Genomic DNA, 24,883 nt, shown 5'->3' on the forward strand with positions numbered 1-24,883 from the left:
CCCCCAAAATGTGGCCAGTGAAGCCTCATCAGGCTTCTGTGTCTTGGACATTAATCAAACCCCTTTGAGCACTTTCTTGCTTTCTGACAATAGGATGTTCCAGGCTCTCCTATTTTCTTTGCTACAGCTATTTCTCCAAGGACCCCTGGTTGCTTTTCCTGGAGAATTGTCTTTAGAAACCATCCAAGATGTGGATGCTATTTGCTCATTGCTACTGGAGTATCATTGCTTACAGGTTTGGGACAAATTTTAATGAGTGAACAAACTTTCCCCAGCCTCAGGCACTAAGGATATAGAAACTCATTAAAAATAATGTATCAGTTGCCTATCCCTGCCACCGATTATAGCTGGCACTTGTGGAATGCTTACGATTCGCCAGCTATTACCTGGTGCTTTTATGTGAATTACCTAATTTATGCTCTTCATCAATCCTGTCCTCTAGGTCCTACGATCTCTATTTTTGGATGAGAAAACTGCCTTTCACAATGATTAAACGACTTTCCTAAGGTCACACAGATAATAGCGAGGGAGCCAGACTGATGAACTTCGGCTGTCTGGCCCCGGAGCCTGAACTCTCATCCATAACATATGGTGCTGGCGATACCAAACTGATCTAGTTCCTTCCTGTCTTCCGGGAGCCCAACTCGGTTGGGACAACAGATACTGAAGCACGTAATTGCGATGTGATAAGTGCTACGACAGAAGAGGATCAGAGTGATAGGGGTCAGGAAAGAATTCCTGAGTAGGAGACACCCAGATTGGGGCAGGGTAGGGTGGAGGCAAGTAGCGTTTCAAACTGAGCAAACAGCCTGAGCAAAGCCTGGTGGTCAGAGGAGTTCTCTTATGAGGCAGGGAGTATTGTGATTTCTGTTTTGCAGGTCAGAAGACTGGGTCACAGAGAATGACTTGCCCAGGGTCTCAGGGCCAGTAAGTGGCAGAGCTGGGACTCCAACAAAGTCTGGTATAGGGCCTGGGCTTTTAACCACTCTGCTGTACACTGGGAGGCAGGATGCAAGTTATGCTCCTTTCACTGAGGCTCAGAGAGCCTTGCCCCGGGTCTCACAGCCAGCAGGCTCCACTGAATTCTTCTGAGCACAGGCTCTTTTTCTCCCAGTCACACTGCAGAAGCCTCAGGCCAGCCCACTTCAGGTGTTCCTTCCTGATGTCCCCTAAGACATTTCCTGCACGTTCCCCCTAGCTGTTTTCAGCGGCAGGGCCACTTCAGAGCTCTTTTGTCCCTAACTGCACAGGGCCCTCCCACTCAGCACTCAGTGGGTCTTTGCTCAGTGGCAGGGAGGAAAAAGTCTACTGTCCTTCAACCTTCCCCTCTCTACTCGCTCCTCTCCACAAGGCTGTAAGAATGATGGTGAAATCAAACAAACCTCTCAACTTGGCTCCAGGTCTCTCTCCTACTCTCCCAGCCAAATTCCTGTCTCACCTGGGATGGAACTTTCCACCTGTTGTATTTGGGAGCAGAAGGGTGGGAGCCAGGTGGCAAAGCAGATTCCCAGGCCCATCCCTGACCTCCTGACTCAGAAACTGGAGGGCTGGGCCAGGGAATCTGTATCTTCACATTCTCACAGGATAGTAATTACATCCACTAAGTTTGAGAACCACTTCTTACAATGAGCACTCCTCAAGACTGTTCTTGGCCCACTTTTAGTCACACTTGCCACATCCTCCCACCATGAGCAGCTTTATGTCCACGGCATCCTCCGATATTCCATATGAAACATTCCCCAGTCTCCAGCCCCTATTTCTCCCTAAGTTCAGACACATGTATCTCAGTCGATGCTTATTGGATTTTACTGCACTGCTGTCCTATGAACATAAAACTCATGTCCACAACTTTCTCCTCAAACCAGTTCCTGTCTCTGGAGTTCTCATCTCAGAGACTGACACCACCACTGCCGAAGAACTCAAGTCATCAATCGGAGCACCAGCCTTGCTTAGTTGTTTCCATCTCCCCTGTATCAGTTATCAATTGCTGTGTAACAAATTACCCCAATACCTAGTAGTTAAGACAACAATGGTTTATTATTTCTCATGACTCCTCTGGTTTTATCCAGGATCACTCATGTGGCTTCATTCAGGCAGGAGTTGACTAGAAAATCTAAGATTCTCACTTGTGTCTGCCTGGATTTCCCTCCACATGACCTCTCCCCACCATGTGGCCTCTCATCATTCAGTGGTCCAGCCTGAGCATCTTTCCATTGCAGCTGGGCACGGCTGAGAACTGGCACAGGGTCACTCTCTCACATTCTGTTGGTCAGAACAAGTCCCAAGAGCAGCCCAGGTTCAAGGGGTGGGGAAACAGACACCATGTCTTGATGGGTGGAGTGGCAGGCAGGTACAGAGATGGGGGTAAGTGTTGGCGGCCACTGTTGGAGACACCCATGGTATCTCCCTTTACAGCCAGTCATCAAGTCCTGTAGCTGGGGGCTGTGGCGGCCTGGCTGCACAAGTGGCTTGATTCTTCACCCCCTTCTTTATCTTTGCCCTTCGCTATCTAGCTTTGCAGTACATTCTGTTCTACCCTTGACTCTGGGCTCAGGCATGTGACTTACTTTGCTAATGAGATGTTAGCAGATGGGATCTAAGAAAAACCTCATAAAAGCCCTTGCCTGTTTTCACTTCCCTCTCCTGCCCCTCCGCCATGGCTGTGAGGATATCTCTGGCCTAGCCTGATAAAGGTAAGACATGGAGATGAGCCGAGCACCCCCTCCCCAGCGGTCCCAGCCACTGACCCTGAGACACACAGGACCAAGTGCTGCAGACCCACAGATGACAACAGACGTATGAGTGAGTCCAGCCAAGTCCACAAGAGCCGCCCAGCCAACCCAAAGACTCATGAGCTAAATAAACACTGCTTTAAACCACTGTGTTTGGGGTGGCGAACAAGTCCCAGGCCACAACTTCCATCATTCCTACTGCCTTGGCTCAGGCCTTTGTCCTCCTGGGCCTGCAAGTTTCTTTATCAGGCCAGGCTATGCTGCCAGACAAACATCCCCCAGGCTGCACAGGCTCAAGGCAGCAAGGTTTATTTTTTGCTCCTGTTCATATACAGCTTCGTCGACAGAGGCCCCTGCTCACTGTAGCTCAGGGATACAGGCAGAGGCACTGTCACCTTACGTTGCAGCCATCTGAACACAAGGCTTCAAAGGTGGAGAGTGTGAATTGTACGCTGCTGCTTAAATGCGTCCCCCGAGATGTGACACCTACGTGCTCACTTTCCCCTGGCAAGATTGAGTTCCGTGGTCATACCCAGAGAGGCATAGGGAGTGGGCCCTGCACTGTCCCCTGTAGTTCCTCACAGGGTTTCTCTGCTCCTGACCTTTTCCCATGCAGATCACATGGTGTCACTCTGCTGCTCTTAAACCTTCAATGGCTCCCTATGGCCCACAGGCTAACATCCAATCTTCGCATGGTTTTCAGTGGCCTTGGTGACCATCTGACCACTCCAGGCTCATTTCTTTCTTTTCTTTCTTTTTTTTTTTAAAAACATCTTTATTGGAGTATAATTGATTTACAATGGTGTGCTAGTTTCTGCTGTATAACAAAGTGAATCAGCTATACATAAACATATATCCCCGTCCAGGCTCATTTCTTGCCCTGGGCCAGGGTGAAGGCTGGGCCCTGACCACTGAACAGCCGGCACTTCCCCGGGGACCCCAGCCCATTACTCTGTTGCTCACACTGGTCATTCTGCCAGGAATGTCCCCGCTGCCCACCCCTCCCCCAGCCCTTGCCTGTCCGGCCATTACCCAGTCCCCCGTGAGAGACCTCTGAACACCATCTTCTCACAGATGCTGTTCCTGGCCTGTGGAAGCAACTGGTTCTCCTTTCTCGAGTACAGCGTGTTCCAAAAGTCTGAGCCCAGTTTTCTCCTTTAGGAACTTTTGAAGCATGAACAAACTTACAAAAACCGGCCTTTGAAAGTTTACATTTCCTTTACATTCATTTCGCTTCCTGAGTTTGAAACAATAGACTTTAAATTTTTTATTTCAGTCCCTCTGATGGTAGATGGCCATGATGACTAAAACAACAAAATGAAAATTTAGGGAGTTCCCTGGTGGCCGAGTAGTTAGGATTCTGGGCTCTCACTGCTGGGGCCTGGGTTCAATCCCTGTTCGGGGAACTGAGTTCCTGCAAGCTGTGTGGCACGGCCAAAAAGAAAAAACAAAATTAAAGTTGAAAAACGTGTTGTTGTAGATTCAAATAGCTAAATTTTTAAATGATTAAAGAAATAAGTTTGTAGGGTCTTCCCTGGTGGCACAGTGGTTGAGAGTCTGCCTGCTGATGCAGGGGACACGGGTTTGTGCCCCGGTCCGGGAAGATCCCACATGCCGCGGAGCGGCTCGGCCCGTGAGCCATGGCCGCTGAGCCTGCGCGTCTGGAGCCTGTGCTCCGGAACGGGAGAGGCCACAGCAGTGAGAGGCCCACGTACCACACACAAAAAAAAATAATAAGTTTGTAAAACCAGAGACAGTGAAAAGATTAGTGATTGCCAGGATTTGGGGGAGGGGTTAGGAGTGGGAGGGATGAAAAGCACAGGGGACTTCAGGGCAGTAAAACTATTCTGTGGGATACTGTAATGGTGGCCACAGGACATTACATTATGCATTTATCAAATCTCGTAGAAGGTACAACATTAAGAGTGAACCCTAACTTAAACTATGGACTTTAGTTAATAATAATGTATCGATATTGGTTCACCAATGACAACAAACATACCACACCAGTGCAAGATGTTAATAATAATGGGGGCAACGGGGTGGGGGGAATATATCAGAACTCTCTGAACTTTCTGAAAGTTTTTTTTCTGTACACCTAAAACTGCTCTAGAAACAAAATTTGTTTATACTTCTGAAATTATTAGAGCTCAAATCTGCACTGAGACTGGTGGGACACTGGGTATATTCTTTCGACAGCAGGGTTTCTCAACCTGGCTACACATTATAATCACCTGGGATATTTTATGTGCCGTTCTCCTCCTCCACGTCAATTAAATCAGAAACTTGTGCATGGGGCCTGGGCCTATAAAGAGGTTCTGAACCCAGTTTCTAATGTAGGTAGGAGGTGTGTGTGGGGGGGTTCCCCATGCCAGCGAAAAATGCCCCGGACACCAGATGGGTGTCCTACAATTCAACAATTTTGATGCTAATGGAGTTAGCATCAGATTCCACAGGTTAAGGGCTCAATTTTACAAGACTGCCCTCCTCCCCAAGATGCCAGTTGCAAGCCCAGGTTGTTACCTGTGCTTCTGACTGACTGACTGACTATAAGTCAGAGGTACCCATGACCTCCTCCCGCTTTGGATTCAATTAATTTGCTAGAGTAGCTCACAGAAATCAGAGAAACATTTTACTTACTAGATACCGGTTTATCCTAAAAGAATATAACTCAGGAACAGCCAGGTGGAAGAAAGGCACAGGGTAAGGCATGAGGAAAGAGCTCAGAGAGTCCAAGCCCTCTCCAGGGGCACCTCTCTCCCCAAATCTCCAAGTTTTCACCAAAACCTGTCCTTTTAAATGGAGGCTTCATTACCCCGTCACGATTGAGTAAGTCATCAGCGATTGGTTCAGTCCCAAGCTGGGGAGGTGGGACTGGAAGTTCCAACCCTCCAATCGCTAGGTTGGTTCCCCTGGCAACCAGCCCCCATCCTTAACTGAGGTTCATTAACATAACAAGAGACACCTTTATTGCTCTCCGCCCTTAGGAAATTCCAAGGATTTTAGGAGCTCTGTGCCAGACATGGGAAAAAAGACCAAATATATGTTTCTTATTATAAATCATAATATCACAGCATGTTTAAAAAACTCCTCAGGGTTTCTAAGCGATGGCACTACAGACTTCCATGGTTGGGATGGGTGAGATGGGTGAGGGCAGATGACACAGGGGTTTACAGCTCGTGTTCTGAAGTCAGATGACATGTGTTTAAATCCTGACTCTAATGAGCTGAATAACACTGGGCACGTCCCTTCTGGTCTCCAGCCTCAGCCTGTTCATCTGTAAAATGGGGATAATAAGAGCAATTTCCGCACCTGGAATTCCCTGGCGGTCCAGTGGTTAGGACACGGCACTTTCAATGCCGTGACCCAGGTTCGATCCCTGGTCAGGGAACTAAGAGCCCACAAGTCGCGAGGCACGGCCAAAAAAAAAAAAAAGAGCAATTGTCCAATGATGTTGCTGTGGGGATAAATTAATTTCATTCATAAAAAGCACCAAGTACAGAGCAAAGGTCCAATACACAGTTGTGTTTAAGTAAACTTGGGGTTGTAGGTGAGAGTTGCAGAGGTGAGATCCTGCACCCTTGTTTACAGATGGTGGAACTGAGGCCTAGACAGAGAAAATTGTCCCTAATCACATAGCAGGTTAGTGAATGAAACAAGACTAGCACCTGGGTCAAACAGGTTAAGAATTTAGATGGTGATCTAGCAGGACTGGAGCATCTTAAACACACTGCAGGTGGTGAAAACGCTACCCTGTGAAATGCACAGGAGATGCATGCAGTTCCACAATGTACCACCAGGTGGCACTCCTACCCCATCTATGACCAAAGTCAGGACGTGGAAAAAATTTTAAGTTCTGGAGTAGAGAATTTCCACCTCTTCCCTTGGATCCAGCAAAAATATCTAACGAAGATATTAGATATCTAATATCAGTTATATATCAAGCGCCTGCAGTGTATACAGGCATTTGATATATAACTGAGTCGAATACACTGCAGGCGCTTGATATATAACTGAGTCGAAAAATAAGGTTCAGATCCATTATATATGGAGAAGTTGACTCGTTTGCTGGTTAAGAACGTGGATTTTTGAATGCCAGCCATCTGCGTTCAAATTCCAGCTCCCCATTTACCAGCTTTCAAATCTTTTCTTCATGCCTTAGTTTCCTCCCCTGTAAAATGGCAACGATAATATCAACTCCCTCAGAGGATTATTGTTGGAAGGACTAAATAAGTTAATATGAGTAAAACAAGTTTTTTGAAAATTCCTCACACATTTGTGCAGTATATAGGTGTTAGCAGTTGTTAATTTCTTAAACAAACAGCTTTATTGATGGACAACTGATAAACAGACTGCACATATTTAAAGCGTACAGTTGATAAGTTTTGACTTATATATATTGTACCTGTGAAACCATCACCACAGTCAAGATAGTGAACACACAGATCATCCCCCAAAGTTTCCTCATGACCTTTGCAAACCTGCCCCTGAGCCCCGCCGGCAGTCACTGCCCTGTTTCCTGCCTCCACAGATGAGTGTGGATTTTCTAGAATTTTTTACCAGTGGAATCATATGGTGTGTGCTCCTTTTCATCTGGCTTCTTTCAGCATGTTTATTTCAGGTTCATCCACGTTGTTGAGTGTGTGAAGTTCATTTCTTCTGGCTTCGGTGAAGTATTTAATTGTATGAGTACACCACAGCTTGTTAATCCATTTACCTGTAGATGGACATTTGGATTGCTTCCAGCCTGCGAGTGTTACAAATAAAGCTGCTGTGAGCATTGTTGTATAAGACTTCATAATGACACACACTGTCATTTCTCTGGAGTAAACACCTAGGAGTGGGATGGTAGGAAACTGGTGAAGTGTTCTCCAGAGTGGCTGTCCATCCCCACCTGCAGTGTCTGAGCATTTTAGTTGCCCCATATTCTTGCCAACAGCGAGTGTAACCCATCTTTTGGGTTTTTGGCATTCTAATAGGTGTATAGTGGCATCTTATTGTGGTTTTAATTTGCATTTCCCTAGTGAGAAATTATGTTGCCATCTTTTCAGGTGTTCATTTGCCATCGGCATATCTTCTTTGCCAAAGTGTTCAAATTTTAAGCCCATTAAAAAAATGTTGGTTGCTTAAGTATTGAGTTTTGAGAATACTGTATATGTTCTGGATACAGGTTCCTTATCAGTTATATGTCTGGCAAATATTTCTCCTAGTCTGTGGCTTGAGATTGAAAATTCCCTTACGAATGTCTTTTGAAGAGCTGTTCTTAATTTTGATGAGGTCCAGCTTATCAAATTTTTTCTTTTACGTATTGTGTTTTAGAAAACATACCTAAGAAATCTGCCTTACACAAGGTCACAAATATTTTCTCCTATGTTTCTTTCTAGAATTTTTATAGTTTTAGACCTTAAATTTAGGTCTATGACTCATTTGGAGTTAATTTTTTTGTATGTAATTTTTGTATATAGTGCAAGGTATGGGTTGAGATATATAGATATAGATATGTGTGTATATATATATACACACACACATATATATATCTACAATTGTTCCAGCATCTTTTGTTGAAAATACTATTTTTTCTCCACACAATTAACTTTGTACCTTTGCTGAAAGTCAACTGAGCATGAATATGTAGATATATTTCTGAATTCTTTATTCAGAATAAGATCTTTGTCTGTCTTTGTGCCAATACCATACTGTAGCTTTATAATAAGTCTTGAAGTCGGAGACCTCAAATCCTCCAACTTTGTTTTTCTTTTCAAAGTTGTTTTGGCTATTTAGGTCCTTTGAATTTCCATTTGAATTTTAGAATCAGTTAAATAATGTCTATGGGATTTTGGTTGGATTTGCATTGAATCTAACCTTAAGTTTGGGAAGAACTGACCTCTTAACAATATTGAGTCTCCTAGTCCACACACATGATTTATCTCTCTATTTAGGTCCTTCTAGATTTCTCTCAGCACTATTCTATAGTTCTGTTTCTCGGTCTTTTTTTTTCTCTGTTTCATTTTGGGTAGTCTCTGTTGCTCTCTCTTCAACTTCACTAATCTTTTCTTCTGCAGTATTTAATCTGCCTTATTATAGACTGAATGTTTGTGTTGCCCCACTCTGCACACCCCAATTCATATGTTGAAGCCCTAACCCCCAATGTGATGGTATTGGAAGGTGGACCTTTGGGAGGTGATGAGGTCATGGAGAGGAGAGGGAGTCCTCATGATGGGATTAGTCTTTATAAGAGGAGACACTTAGCTTGCTCTCTCTCCACACAAGGAAAGGCCATGTGGGAACACAGTGAGTGAGAAGGCGGCTGTCTGTAAGCCAACTAGAGAGACCTCACCAGAACCCGACTGTGCTGGCCCCGATCTCGGACTTCCAGCTTCCAGAACTGTGAGACATAAATTTCTGTCAGTTTATGGTATTTTGTATGGCAGCCTTGGTCGACTAAAACATACCTTTAATCTCATCTTGTATATTTTTCATCTCAGACATTGTGCTTTTCCTCTCCAGAAGTTCAATTCAGGTATTTTGTTTTGTTTTTTAACATCCTCCCAGTCTCCACTTAATGTGGCCAATTTTTCCTCTGTCTTCTTGAACACACTGATGTAGTTGCCATAACTTTTTCAATGTTCTTGTCTACTAATTCTATTATCTGTATCACTTCTGGCTTGGGTTCATTAGATTGATCCACCCCCACCCCCACCCCCCATTATGGGTCTTAGTTTCCTCCTTCTTTGCAGTTTTTTCAATTGCGATCCAACTTTTTATTGGATGCCAGATATTGTGAATTTTACCTTACTGAGTGCTGAAAATGTTTGTATTTTTACAAACATTCTCGATTTCTTTCTGGGACACCAGCAAACAGACTGAAAACATTTTAATCTTTGGGGTTCTGCTTTTAAGCTTTATTAGGCAGGACCAGAGAGGTAATGAGTCTGGGACTAATTTTGCCCTAATACTTAGGCGAATTTGACTTGATGCTGCACAGATGATGAAATCTACTGTGGTTGGTGGGATGGAGAACTATTCCCAGCCTGGGGGAGCTCTGGGATTGTTCCCTCTGATGCTTTGGGGTTGTTCTTCCCCAGCCCAGGGTCATTTCCTCACAGGTGTGCACTGATCCTTCTCTGCTGGACACCAAGGGAACCATCTGCAAGTCTACAGAGCTCTCTCTGGGCAGCTCCCTCCTCCTTCGAGCTCTGTCCTTCAGACTCTAGACACATTGGTGTCCCACCTGCCCGGCTCCCTTAACTGGAGACAGTCCCCCTCCCTGCACCATGGCCTGGAAACTCTGTCCAGGCAGTGAGCTGTGGTAGTTGGAGGACTCACCTCATTTGTTTCCCATCTCACAGGGAGGACTGTCCTTCATGCCTGATGTCCAGTGTCTTGAAAATCATCATTTCATATATTTTGAGTAGTTTCAGATGGGAGGGTACAGCTAATCCCTATTACCCAATCTTGGCGGGAAGTAGATGTCCTATTAGGTTATATATGTGACTATATTACATATATAGTATGTTACTTATACTATATATATTGCATATATTACATATATACTAAGAAAAATTACAGTTGACCCTTGAACAACATGGGTTTGAATGCCCATGTCCACTTATACCTCGATTTTTCTCAATAATAAATACAACATTTCTACACCATCTACAGTTGGTTGAGATGTGGAATGGTGGATAAGGAGGGCCGACTATAAATTATACTCGGATTTTCGGCCATGTTGAGGGTCGGCGCCCCTGCCCCCCACGTTGTTCCAGGGTCGACTGTGTATATATAGCAGTATGGAAGGCTTAATCAAAAAATAAAAGTCTCCCCCTGTGCCTCCGTTCCACTCCTGTCCTTGTCCAAAGGTAATCACTCAGGCACTGGTTCCTGTGTATCTTTCCAGAAGTGTTTGTTCATATACAATTACCTACATATCTGCTCAAGTGGTACCGTAGGGTATATACTCTTCTATATCTTGCTTTCTTCACTTACACTGATATCTCAGAAATCTTTTCATATCGGCAAATACAAGCCTAACTTCTTTTTATGCTGCAGAGTTCTCCATAGAATAGGTGTCGTATATTTTATTTAGCCATCCTGTACTGAGGGCCATTTGGTTAGCTGCACTTTTTCCCTGCTACAATCAATGCATCAGTGAGCACATATACATGTGTTTTAGCACACATGTATGTGTGTATCCGCAGGTAGATTTCCAGAAAGATTGCTGAGTTGTTGGACACCAGCCAGGGCCAGTGCTCTAAGCACCAAAAAGATATCTTCCGAAATTCAAAGTGAAAAGAAAAAAAGCTATATTGTAAAATATAACTTCAGTTTTTGAATGATACAAACTGACACGGATGTTGAATTGAAAGCAGCTTCTTCCTGGATTTTTTCTCTCTTTCCTGTGTGTGACCCTATTTTTCCAGTTTTCTAAGCACTGCTTTGGAGTCACCTCCAGTCACAGATTTTGGCTGTGGGAAGGACAAGTGACAGATTCCTATCTACCTGCAGGGGGCGCCCAAGGAACGCTTGCTGACTCGTTGAGGTGACCGCTGCAGAAAGTTCTATCACTGGACAGCGCTGCTCCAGCCTTCACCTAAGACAGTCTCTCCAGGCCTTTCTTCTGCAGGCGGATGGATTTCACATTAAATTCACAGACGTGGAGCTGTCCCTTCGCAGCCTGTGAAAGTCAGGGAGCCACACAACTACTGAGCCTGCGCGTCTGGAGCCTGTGCTCCGCCAACAAGAGAGGCTGCGATAGTGAGAGGCCCCCGCACCGCGATGAAGAGTGGTCCCCCGCTGGCCGCAACTAGAGAAAGCCCTCTCACAGAAACGAAGACCCAACACAGAAAAAAAAAAAAAATTAATAAACTCCTACCCCCAACTTCTAAAAAAAAAAAAAGTCAGGCAGCCATCTCAATGCTGCAGCTGCAGGCAGAGATGGCAATGAAATAGAGTTAGTAAGGGCTTCCCTGGTGGCGCAGTGGTTGAGAGTCCGCCTGCCGATGCAGGGGTCACGGGTTCGTGCCCAGGTCCGGGAAGATCCCACACGCCGCAGAGCGGCTGGGCCCGTGAGCCATGGCCTATGAGCCTGCGCGTCCGGAGCCTGTGCTCCGCAACGGGAGAGGCCACAATAGTGAAAGGCCTGCAAAAAAAAAAAAAAAATAGAGTTACCGCAAAATAGAGTACCGCAAAAAAAAAAAAAAATAGAGTTAATGCAATGCTAGGCCAGGGGTCCCCAATGATCGGGAGGCGGAGCTGGGGTGGAGGATTGCGAACCCCATTCCGGGGGTCAGTCGGGTCCCCTCTCCCCCATCTCCCCAGCATCTCCTAGTCCACTTCCCGTAGGGATTTCAGAAATTGAATGAGTTTTCCATCAGCCGTAAAGAGATTGAAAGAATCTCTTTTACAAGAGATTGAAAAAACATCTTTTAGTGGTGGATGAGGGATCTCTAACCAGTGACGTGTGTAGTATATTCAACACCCAGAGCAGACTTTTTTTTTAACACCTTCCTCCTCTATACAATAATATTCCCAGTAATAATTATATTCCTGGTTACTTTCTTAGTTTTGATACAGTTGACAGATACAAAGATTACATTTCGATTTTAAAGATACTGAGTTCAGTAAAAGATGTCATGCATGAACTAAAACGTCCATGTTCCAAACAAAAATATTACACCTTGCAGGTCACACTCTGTTTCACTGCTTTACATCCTAGACACAAATAAAAACTCCCAGTGTCACATAGAATGACAGAATGGAAGCAGTCCGTGTTCCGGTTTCATTTTCCCATCACGGCTAACCTTGTGTGTGCTAAGTCTACTGTCTGGATGCAGGGGTGCAAAGCACCCCAAGGGCTTGGAGACACTAACTGAGCCCAAAGAGAGATTCCCAGGCGTTAGGAACTTACTGTCCAACCAAACATGTGTGGCCCAGCCTGTGTGTGTGGTGGCTGACTGTGTAGTTGAGAGTTCCTTGAATTAACTTCTATGGATAATACAATATTTATTTAAAAACTAAGTAATAAAATGTGCTGATTTACATTTTATTAAAACTCAACAGTAATCAAAACAGAATTACCATAGGGCCCAGCAATTCCACTCTTTGGTAACTATTCAAGAAAATTGAAAACTTATGTCCACACAAAAACTTGTACAGAAATGTTCCCAGCAATATTATTCATAATAGCCAAAAAGTGGAAACAACCCAAATGTTCATCAACGGATGAATGGCTAAACGAAATGTGGTCTAGACATGTGATTGGGATAGTATTCAGCCATGAAAGGGAACGAAGTACTGACACCTGCTTCACCATGGATGAACCCTAAAAACTCCACTGCCCCATGCTTTGGAAGTCACTGCTCAGGAGTTCCCTAACAGTCACACACAAAGTATTTGAGTATTTTCACTTTCTAAACTTTTAGAAGGTGATTCCTTGAGTCTTTTGGACTGAGCTGTCAGGTTTTACTATTCCTTTTCGCTGAGTTTTGGTTGAACCATGGCCAACTGTTTTGGATTTACCTTTCTCATTTAATGGCATCTGAAATTTTGTCACTTCATCTATCCATCCATCCATCCATCCATCCATCCATCCATCTACGCACCTAGCCATCCACCCATCCACCCATCCACCTATCCATCCATTTTTTAATTCATTTAACAAACCCAAATTGTGCACCTACTATACTCCAGGTATTATTCTAAGTGCTATGGGTACAAATATGAGCAAAAGCAAATAAGGTCCTTTCCCTCATAGGACTTATTTCAGGGCCCCACTACCCCAGGTGTGGTCTGTGGACCAGCCTCACCTGGGAGCTTGTAGGAAATGCAGCACCTCCAGCCCTGCCCCCAGCTCTACTCAATCAGAATATGCATTTTAATGCAGTCCTCAGGTGATTTGTGGACACATTCACGTGTGAGAGGAGCAGATTGAAAGGACTAGATGGGGACTAGAGTCCAGGTGAGACACACACAGTATTGTTTTTAGAACTTAAAACAAATGCATCATAAATAAACAAGACCTTGGGAAAAGCAATGGTTCAGGAGATGCTCTGATTCACCCCCTTAACCCTGGGTCTTCACATTTGGACAATCCACAGCACGGTACTTTTGTTTGCCTTTCTTATCACCCAGTATTCTTTTACATTGCTCACTGTGGTGGACAGAATAATAGCGCACCCCCCCCCCCCCCCCCCCCCCCCCCCCCCGCCCAGAGATGTCCGTATTCTAATGCCAGGAACCTGTGGATATGTTACCTTACATGGTAAAGGGGCCTTTGCAGGTGTGACTAAGTTAAGGATCTCCAATGGGGAGATTACCATGGATTATCTGGGTGGGTCTGATGTGATTAGAAGGGTCCTGTAAGAAGGAAGCAGGAGGGTCGGGGGAGGGGGAGAGAAGATGCTAGCTGCCGCTTTTGAAGATGCGGGCAGAGGTCACAAGCCAAAGGATGCAGGCAGCTTCTGGAAGCTGGAAAGGGCAAGGAATCGGATTCTTCCCGGAGCTTCCAGAAGGAACCAGCCCTCCTCACACCTTGATTTGAGTCCCTTGAGGCTCATTTTGGAATTCTGACCTCGAGAGCTGTAAGAGAATACATCTGTGTAGTGTCAAGTCACTAACTCTGTGGTGATTTGTGACAGCAGCCATAGGAAACCAATACACCACACTCACCTACGGCATGATTCCACTTTCTTTTTTCTCAGGAAACATTGGTATATAATGTTATATTAGTTTCAGGTGTACAACCTAATAATTCAATATTTATCTGCATTACAGAGTGATCACAGTAAATCTAGTTACATGATTCCAAATTTAACAGAACGCTTTTTGATGATCATAACAATCATAGCGTTTCTCTAGGTAATTAGTGTGACTTCAGAAGACGTGGACATGGAGTCTGGCTTTTCCACTTCCTGGTAGGTGACCTTCGTGCCTCTTCTCTTGTGAAATGGGGAGGGGGGTGGGCTGAATCACGGTCTTCCCACTGTGCTCTGTGGAGCCCTAAGGACTTGGGGGAAGGGACCCCCCCGCACCTCTGGCTCCCTCCAGCCAGAGCAACTTAGGGGTCTGTGTCACGTGCCCTGCTTCTGTGCAAGAGTTTATTTGAAGACAACCTTCCATATTAGAGTGTTTTAAAACCACTGCATTTAAAAAAAATTGTTTATAATAAAATGTTGGCAGAAAAATAGAAACGACTTCACTGAGATGTTCTCTGAGCTCCCTGGCAGCCCCACTGCAAAGCACATCTACGGCTTTTATCTGGCTCTCCTTATCCTCAGGGGAAGCGGCATTACCTGAGCCATTTCCCAAGACTAGCTGTGTGCCCTTGGGCAAACAAATGCACCTCTCTGAGCCTCAGTTTGCCCCCCTGTAAAATGAGGGCTCGAATAACGCCACCTCCAGGCGTGAGCAAAAGGATTACATGAAATGATGTGGCAAAGTGTAGTCTAATAATAATAGTAACACCAATAACAACTGTTGATCACACACTAGGTGCTAAGTACCTTGTTCTGCGTTTACTTGATTCTCACAGTGTCCGAGGGAGGCACAATCCTGGGCATTTTTCAGGCTGGGAGAGGGGACGGAGCTGGGATTCCACTCGAGGGAAAGGCCTCTTCTGCCCGGAGAGCACTGAGCAGATTTCCTCACATGCGACCTTCCTGGCCATGAGAGCCCCTCAACCGCTGTCACTGACTCAGTGACTGACATTTCGTAAGCGGGTTGGAGTGGAGGCCAAGGCAGTGATCTGCAGATCTGATCAAGCGTCTCCCCTACTCTCCACACCTGTTAGCACAAGTTTGTGTGCCCCATGCACAGTGAGGCCAAACAAACGGAAACGCTGGAGTTTGGAGCAGAGAAAGGTTTATTGCAGGGCCATGCAAGGAGACAGGTGGCTCAGGCCCCCAAAAAACCCCCGAGCTCTCCGAAAATTTTTGGCAAAGCATTTTTTCTTTTTGCGGTACACGGGCCTCTCACTGCCGCGGCCCCTCCCGCCACGGAGTACAGGCTCCGGACGCGCAAGCTCAGCGGCTATGGCTCATGGGCCCAGCATGTGGGATTCTCCCGGACCGGGACACGAACCCGTGTCCCTTGCATCGGCAGGCGGACTCTCAACCACTGCGCCACCAGGGAAGCACTGGCCTGGGTTTTGATTGTGATGCTATGGCCTCAGCTGGGGCAAGTGAGCAGGGGTCCAGTAAGGCCCCACCCCCCCAGGCTTTATGACAACAGTGCCGAGTCATAGAGGTTCTGCCCATCCCTCAGAGAAGCTCCTTCCCCTTCCTGTGGTGCCTTGGCCCCCTTAGGCACAGTTTTGCCCTAGCGGAGCTGATGGTGGAAGATGGAGTTTCTTGGAACCACTCAGACTGCCAGTTACTGTGGCCCCAAGAAAGCCTGTCGCATCAGCACGCTGCCCCCGCTTGCGTCGGCCCCGGTGAGCCAGGGGTGTTACCAGCCCTATTACCTGCCTGGGTACCGCTACCTGAACTCATGGAGTCCCAGCCTCTTCTGCAAGGTCTCCAACACCCAGACCTGCCTGGACGAGGGAGCCACGTGCCGCAGCGCCCTGCGGCCGCCCACCACCCTGCCGGCCGTCCGCTCAGCGCTCTTCTGTCGCTACAGGCCCCATGACTGGGACCAGTCCAACCAGCTGCAGATACACACGGCCGAGGCCTCTCGGCTGTGGGCCAACCAACTGATGGGCGACTCCATGCAGCTCATGCAGAACAAGGACCAGCTGACGCGCCAGATGCAGGAGGGGACCGGCCGGAACCTGGGCCAGAGGCTGTCGGACATTGGCTTCTGGAAGTCGGAGCTGAGCTATGAGCTGGAGAGGCTTCTGAACGAGAACCACAGCCTGGATGAAGTCAAGAGGCGGCTGGAGTGCGCGGCCGAGGAACTGAACTGTCCACTGCAGGTGAGTGTGGGATGCGGGTGGGGGGGGGGGGCCTGACAGCCGCTGGGATACCACGCCTGCAATGCAGCCCCCCACACTCCCCTTGAGTGAAGATCAAGGTGATGGGCGCCGTGCAGCTCAGTTTGAGCTGCATCATCATCTATAATCAGCTTTAAGCTAAAATTATATAATATATATAACGTTTATTATATATTATATAATTTTATATAATTTTATATAATTATATAATTTTATTATATAATTATATAATATATAATTTTATTATATATTATATAAATTATATATATATATAAAACTTAGTCAATTGACAATAATCCCAGTCCAATCAGTGTTCCTCAGACTGAATGGAATTTCCTTTTCTCCTTGGGGTTACATCAAAATCACAGGGATTTCATAAAGACATCACAAGCCTGTGTGTTAGTGTATGTGATGGTCTTTAGAAGATGTGTTTCAAATAACTGCTCTATTTTTCTCTGTAGCCCTTAAGACCTGCTAACATACTGTACAATGTACTTCTTGTTTTGCTCTACACACTAGAGTATAGGCACCATGAGGGCAGGGATTTGTCTGCTTTTTCACCAAGAACTGCTGTTCAGCTGTGGGGGACCAGTATGTCTATGCTGGTCCTCAATGAGCAGTGTCTGTGCTGACTGCCTGTCATCTAGACCAATGTTCTGAATGTCTTCCCATCCTGGCACAGTGTGTGGCACACAGCAGACACTCAAGAAGTATTTGTTGAATAAATAACTGAATGTGGACATCCTCCACACTTTGGTTTCCCAGTCTCCAGCCATATCCTGGAGCAGTTAGGATAGCTTTAGGCTGCATGTAAACAGCTATCTGAGTACAGGAGCTCAGCCAAATAGGAATTTCATTTTCTGTTATGAGAATTCCAGAGGAAAAGAGAGGAGGATGCTGCACCCTCCACGTGATACCAGAAGGGACCCAGGCTCCTGTCTGCTTGGCCATCCTTAACACGGGGCTTTTGTCCTACTACTTTCAAGGACGTTTCAGATCTCATATTGCAAACTCCCGCTTGCCAGGAGCATTTGGAAATTCTCAGTCGAGGCAGGAGGATGGGGTAGGGAAGGGGCAAAATGCCAACTGTGTCTGTCCCTTTTTATCAGGGAATATCAATTTTCCAGAAGGTCCATTATGTGATTCCATTTTTAGCCCATTTGCCAGAACTCACGTGGGCTCCCTGGGTGCAAAGGAGTCTGGGTAAGTGAGCATTTTTCACTGGGTCCTGGAGTGGACACTGGGTGAGGAACTGGGATTATCTGCCTTTGCTGTGGGAGATCATTGTGGCCACACGAGATGACGTTCTGCTGCTCCCTGGAGCGTGTGCGAATGCAGAACCCCTGCCTGCAAACCTCCTGCAGCCGCGCCTGCTCTGTGTCTGGCGTGGGGGCTTCTGTAGGAGAGGCCCTACCTCCATGTTTCCCCTGGAGACAAGGCACAGGTTCTGACCACTATGGGATGGGGGTCCCTACTGTTTCCCTATGCCCCCATGTTCCCCCCTGGAAGGACAGTGGGCAGGGCTGCTGCTCAGAGACCCAAAGCAGAATCTGAAATCTAGCGCTCCTCCCCTCTCCCCGACTCTCTCCTCACTCCCCCAGCCTGTCTGGAAAGCCCAGCTCTGCCCCATCACGTGGCCCCCTGTGACAGCCACAAGGGGGCACAGGGACCAGAGGCATCTCACTTCCATCCACTTGTCTCCAACTCCAAGGTTACCACCTCATTCCAGGTGCCTCTCAATGGACAATGGTGACGGCCTCTTTCCTGGCCTCCTGACCTCTAGCCCCTCCAACGCATTCTCCAGACAGCAGCCAGAGGGATGGTTTTAAATATTAAACTAGATCTCTGCACCTCCCCGCTAAAACCCCCTCAATGGCTTCCTAATGCATCCTAGTTAACATCTGAGTTCCTTGTCACAGGCCCAATGGCTTCCTGTCTGCTGCTCCTCCTACCCCAGGGCCTTTGCACTGGCTGTTCCCTCTTCCTGGTGCATTATTCCCATTCATTTCTGCTGCTTCTCATAATTCAGGTCTCGGTCTGCCACCTCCTTGGAGAAGTCCTCCCTCCCTCCCTGCTTGTTATTCCCCACCCACCCACAGCTCCCTATTTTCATCACAGCCCTTATCACAGTCAGAAACGATTGAGTTTCTTCTATGTTCATTTGTGTGTGTTCTCTCTCTTCTGTTAGAACTCCATAAGAGCAGGGACTGTTTAGTTCACTGCAGTGTCCCCAGTGTGACACAGAGAAGGGGGCAGTAAATTCTTGTGGCGTCAAGTGCTCGCCCTCCTTTCTGAGTTCCCAGATACATTTGCATCCCAACACCGGATGCCGTGCTCCCCTGCCTCCTTCTCACTGCCGCTGCTCTTCGTGACATGACAGGCCAGTGACCCATCACAATTCTTTGACAGTGTGCTGCTGCAGGAGCTCCACCGAGCAGCCACTCCCCTGGCTTCTGTTCTGCTCTGTTCATGTCTCCATGATGGTTATAAGGTCCATGTGGCAGGGTTGCCTGGGTCTCACTTGGCCGATGTCACTTTCCAAAGCTCTTCCCCCATTTAGAGATCTCCAAAAAGGGTATTCATATATATTCACAGGTAATTCTTATTGACAGTATTCTAAGCGCTTTACATTTGTCAAACTGACTTAACCAGCATGGCCAGCTTGAGATGTGCACCGATTTTGCACCCATCTACCATCTCAGCATCCCACAGCCCTCACTGATGGAGAAGGGGGGGCAGAAGCCCATCCAAACGCACAGTGATGGGACCACATGAAGCATCCAGGTTTCCCAGGAATGAAACAGACCATGGCAAAGGTAGATGTGAGTCAATTCTGCTCACGGTCTACCTACAGCTGCAGGGAGAATACATGATTCCCTACGCCTCCTACAGGTGGCCCTGGAGTGTCTGTACCAGCGAGAGAAAAGGATCGGGATTGACTTGGTCCATGACAACGTGGAGAAAAATCTTATCCGGGTAAGATGCCCCCTGGGTCTGGCCAGCCGCCTGAGGGAGGAGGGAAACCCAGCTGGTCAGAGAGGTTTCTGAGCTGCCTGTCAGGAGCAGAAGACACACGTGTCACCCCATGCAAAATTAGGGCTCAGAAAGCGTGGGTGGGGGCCTAGGTTGCAATTTAGAAACAGTGAGAAAGGAGGTCATTTGACCCTCAGTCTTTTCCTCTCCAAAATGGGCATCATAATAGTAATACCAATAAATAACAAAAGTAACAGCCAGTGTTTATTGAGCACCTGTTATATGCCACACACTGTATCACTTCATATGTATTATTTAATTCAATGATAAAATAGGAATGTATCATATTTTATGATAAATAAAGGGTCTATGAATGAACCCCTGGTGCATAGTAGGTGCTGCCTTTTCTTTTACTCTGGAAGTACATAAAAAGAAAGGACAGCAGGGCAGAGAATGTGCAGCTTCCACAGTCGACCCTCAGGTGCCTGGCCCGGGGATCATGCTGGTCGAGGCAGGAAATGGACCCCCACCCTGACATTTCACCTCGTGGGATGGAGGGTGGGCAGTGAGAGGTGAGGGGTGGAACACTGGCCTGGGAGGCAGGAGGCTGTGAGTTTCTAAGGGGCCTCACTCTTTCTGACATCTTTCATTGCAGGAAGTAGATTTGCTAAAATGTTGCCAACAGCAGCTGAGAAAACTAGCTCAGAGGATTGACATCCAGATGCGGTAAGAGCTGCTTACTCTCCCTTTTCTTGGAGTTTGTTTTGGGTCTCCCAGGTTTCAGGGGTCCCGCGTCTCCAGGTGGTTCTTTCAATCAGTGGTGTGCTGGCGAGCTTTTAACAACCAGCTCTCCAGGAAAAGAAAAAAGTCCTGATCTGTCGCATTTGTCAGTTTCAGCGAGGTAAGTGCTACCACCATGGCTGATCTGTCTATCAGTATGATGTTACTGAGATGCACACTACTGATTTTCATGAGTTAGCACGGCATTGGTGCTTCTTGTTTGCGGTGAGAGCCTTGGCAAAAGAAATTGGCCTTGCTGAGGCTCCTCTTAGCCTGTGGCTTCCCCATGCGAGTCCTGAACTTTGGGACATGGCAGAGAGTGGGTGGCATTGGACATCAAGGTGAGGGGCCCGGGCCTCTCCAGAGGGGAGCTGGTGGACACCTTGAGCCACTGTTCCTTTTAGTCTTCAAAGGAATCAGCTTTTTGTTCTTGGAAGATTATGTAACTGGTATCATGACAAGGCAGGAGGCTCCCCCATAATTAAAGGGAGGCTTGAGTTTTACCGGGCTTGGGACCCATAGATGAGCCCTTGGCACCCAGCTCTCCCGGAGGCAGCAGCCTTCCCGCCTGGCCCTTGAGCTGGGCACTTGTCTTTAACACTTGCAGGCAGGCTGCTCTGCTGGTTTCGCCTTCTTGTTTACTCAGATATAGCTAACAATACGGGCTGGCAACCTGGCCAGGGCTGCCCCTTCCCGCTGTGTGGAGGATGTAGGCAGCTTGCGTGGGATGCTAAGGGGTAAGGAAGCTTGCAGATAGGCTCCGGGAGCTTGGTGCCCTGGTTTGTTCTTCCCCAGAAACAGCAGTCGCCCCTACCTCACACACACACACACACACACACACACACACACACACACACACACACACAGAGCAGCCCCTCAACTCCACTGAGGCTGTAAGAATGGGTGGCAGAGGTAGGAGAGAATTATCCTGTAAAAAGAAAATAAAGAGCGTCCAGGACAGTGTTGAAAAGCTGCCTGCAGATCTAAGGGTGTGGTCAGGGGCAGATGAGTTGGGAAAACCCAGGGAGACATCAGAGGTGGAGAAAAGTGGAAATGAGATGCAAATGCAGCAGTGACTGAGGTGACAGTTGAATGGATGAAAGCGCGCTTGAATTCCATCATTATGTGCCTCTGTCTTGACTTCTGACATTCCGACCTACCACTTGGACTATGTTTGCCTAATATTCATCTATACATTAATCCACTTAAAACTCTTCGATACTTGTACTTAAACAGGAACGTTTTAACAAAGGGAGGTCTTTGGGCAAGCAAATGCCTTTGTTGTATTTTTCTTGCCCTATGTTTACAATCACCTATTTTTTGGCAAAAGAGCATGGTTTTCCATTTGTGGTTGATGTGGGGCTGTGACAAAACTTGGTGTTAGAGTGACGGGAGGGCTGAGGTTTGGGAAATGGGACAGTTTGAGCCGGAAGAGTGAACAAAAGCCCACACTTGAAATTGGGGAGCTGGACTCCAGAAGGGAAATCTTGAAACTGGGGTGGGTGGAGCGCTGCTTGTGCAGGAAAAGTAGAAAGATCAAGACGGTCTCATCGACTGGGAGACACAGAATGAGACACACAGTGAACTCTGATGTCAGAGGGAAAAAGAGACAGAAAGAGAAAGACCCAAAGCCATAAACAGAGAGAGATGAGTAGAGAGACAGAGGGACAGAGAGTTTCACAGACATGCCAGGCAGAGAGAGAGATCAAGAGGTGAGAGAGACGAAGAGATGGAAAGGGACAGACACAGAGAAAGAGGAAAAGAGAGGAGGAGAGGCTGGGAGGAAAGCAGTGGAGGCAGTGTGGGTGGGGAGCGGATGAGAGCGGGTAGAAGGGACTCTCCTCTTTGCCAGGACCAGAGGCCCAGTCACCCTGGAGAGAGGCCCTTTGACCTTGGGCGGCGGCCCCTTTTCAGAGGACACCTGTCATCTTGCAGGGAGGAAGCTCTTGCTGAGGGGGCAGCCTAATTAACCTGGAAGTGGCCAGAGCCTCATCCACAGGGCAGAACTCAGTGTGACCTTGCCCTTGGGGAAGCTCTGCCGATAACCTGCTAAGGTGGCCGCCCTGGCCCCAGGCAGGTGATGGGCTGTTGACTCATGGTTTTCTAGGCGAGGCCTGAGGCCTGCATCTGCTCAGAGCTGTGTCCTCACCTCACCAGGTGCCCCAGCAAAGCAGAAAAGGCTTTCCTGACTGGGCAGGAGCCAGGCTCAGGCTTTTCCTTGTGGGCTGACAACAAGGCGAGTCTTGGCACTGGCCAGGCTCTCCATCTGGGGGAGATGGGGCCGTCGTCTCCCTCCCCAGGCCTCATTAGCCAGGGCCAGGAGGCTGGACCAGCTGACCCGGGATTCTGAGGCCCCAGGTTCCCCTCTGATGCTCTGGAACGTTTCTCTTCTACATTCTGGTCTTTCTTCACACTCCACCTCATGAGGCAGGATGGGGCCCCATTTCCCCACGGCTCTGCCAATTCCAAAGGCCATAAGGGCCCCAGGATGGCTCTCCTTGCTCCAACATGACCCTCTGTGCATCCTGATGGGTGCAGACCCAGCATGAGGATTTAATTTCTTTGTTCTTAGCCTGTTTGAAACCTCTCACCAGCTTTCAGTATCCATAGCAGAAAAAGAACGTGGCAGAAAGATAGAGACAGGCAGGGGAGAGGTAGAGGGAGACATACACTGAGGCCCCGAGACAGAGAGAAACCAAGCAAGAGGAGGCAGAAGGAGATAAAGATGAGAGAGACAGAGGGACAGAGACAGGGAGAGGAAGGGAGATGCCAATGCAAGGGACACGGGTTCGAGCCCTGGTCCGGGAAGATCCCACATGCCGCAGAACAACTAAGCCCAAGCACCACAACTACTGAGCCTGCGTGCCACAACTATGGAAACCCCGTGCCTATAGCCCATGCTCTGCAACAAGAGAAGCCCCTGCAATGAGAAGCCTGCACATTGCAACGAAGAGTAGCCCCCGCTCGCCGCAACTAGAGAAAGCTCGCGCGTAGCAATGAAGACTCAATGCAGCCAAAAATAAAATAAATTTAAAAATTTTTAAATTTTATAAAAAGAAAGTAAGAGAAAAACCAGAGCCTAATATAAATAAATAAATGGTACAAATGAACTTATTTACAAAACAGAAATAGAATCACAGATGAAAAACAAACTTATGGTTACCAGGGGGAAAGGGAAGGAGGGATAAATTGGGAGATTGGGACTGACATATACACAGTGCTATATATAAACTAGATAACTAGTAAAGACCTACTGTATAGCACAGGGAACTCTTCTCAATACTCTGTAATGACCTATATGGGAAAGGAATTTTAAAAAGAGTGGATATATCTATATGTGTAACTGATTCACTTTGCTGTATAGCAGAAACTAATACAACATTGTAAATCATCTACACTCCAATAAAAATTTTTTTAAAATAATAAATTAAAAAAAAAAGACATCAAGGCAGAACTCCCAATCAATGCTTATGCGTCTTTAATTTCCTTTTTTCAACCAAAAAAGAAACAGAAAAAGTTTCAGGCTTAGAACCTACTGGAGACAACAGATTCTAGCTAGCATTCTGTTAGTGTTTACTTTGCATTTAGGTTTGGAAACAGTTACTGGTTTTCTTTTAAAGACAGTGATGTAGATTTTTCCTTTTGAAATACATTTATTTATTTATTTTTTAAACATCTTTATTGGAGTATAATTGCTTTACAATGGTGTGTTAGTTTCTGCTTTATAACAAAGTGAATCAGCCATACATATACATATGTTCCCATATCTCCTCCCTCTTGCGTCTCCCTCTCACCCTCCCTATCCCACCCCTCTAGGTGGTCACAAAGCACTGAGCTGATCTCCCTGTGCTATGTGGCTGCTTCCCACTAGTTATTTTACATTTGGTAGTGTATATATGTCCACGCCACTCTCTCACTTCGTCCCAGCTTACCCTTTCCCCTCCCCATGCCCTCAAGTCCATTCTTTACGTCTGTGTCTTTATTCCTGTCTTGTCCCTAGATTCTTCAGAACCATTTTTTTTGTTTAGATTCCATATATATGTGTTAGCATACGGTATTTGTTTTTCTCTTTCTGACTTGCTTCACTCTGTATAATAGACTCTAGGTCCATCCACCTCACTACAAATAACTCAATTTTGTTTCTTTTTATGTCTGAGTAATATTCTATTGTATATATGTGCCACATCTTCTTTATCCATTCATCTGTCGATGGACACTTAGGTTGCTTCCATGTCCTGGCTATTGTAAATAGAGCTGCAATGAGCATTGTGGTACATGACTCCTTTTGAATTAAAAATGCATTTATTTATGTATTTTATTTATTTATGATTGAAAAAAGAAAATTAGCAGGTAAATAATAGTACAGGTACTTTGGGAATATGGCAAGAATCATGAAAGTGGGTCTCCAATGTCTGGAGTCTTGGCACACAGTGACATTTAAGTCTAAACTTCTCAGCCAAGATACCAG

At 46.7% G+C, this 24,883-nt stretch overlaps 1 protein-coding gene across 1 annotated transcript in view; it reads left to right on the top strand.

Annotated features, from left to right (window-relative positions):
• Positions 1 to 16,068: 16,068 nt before the first annotated feature.
• Positions 16,069 to 24,883, top strand: part of TEKT5 (tektin 5) — a gene marked incomplete at both ends in the record, with an annotated part of 38,381 nt that continues 29,566 nt past the window's right edge. Inside the window, 3 exons of the mRNA XM_082856795.1 lie at positions 16,069 to 16,644; positions 19,555 to 19,638; positions 20,291 to 20,361. Coding sequence (XP_082712921.1) covers positions 16,069 to 16,644; positions 19,555 to 19,638; positions 20,291 to 20,361 — 731 coding nt within the window. The remainder of the gene's footprint in view (positions 16,645 to 19,554; positions 19,639 to 20,290; positions 20,362 to 24,883) is intronic.

Source organism: Leucopleurus acutus (assembly GCF_964270905.1).
Source record: "Leucopleurus acutus genome assembly, chromosome: 16".
Lineage (NCBI taxonomy): Eukaryota > Metazoa > Chordata > Mammalia > Artiodactyla > Delphinidae > Leucopleurus > Leucopleurus acutus.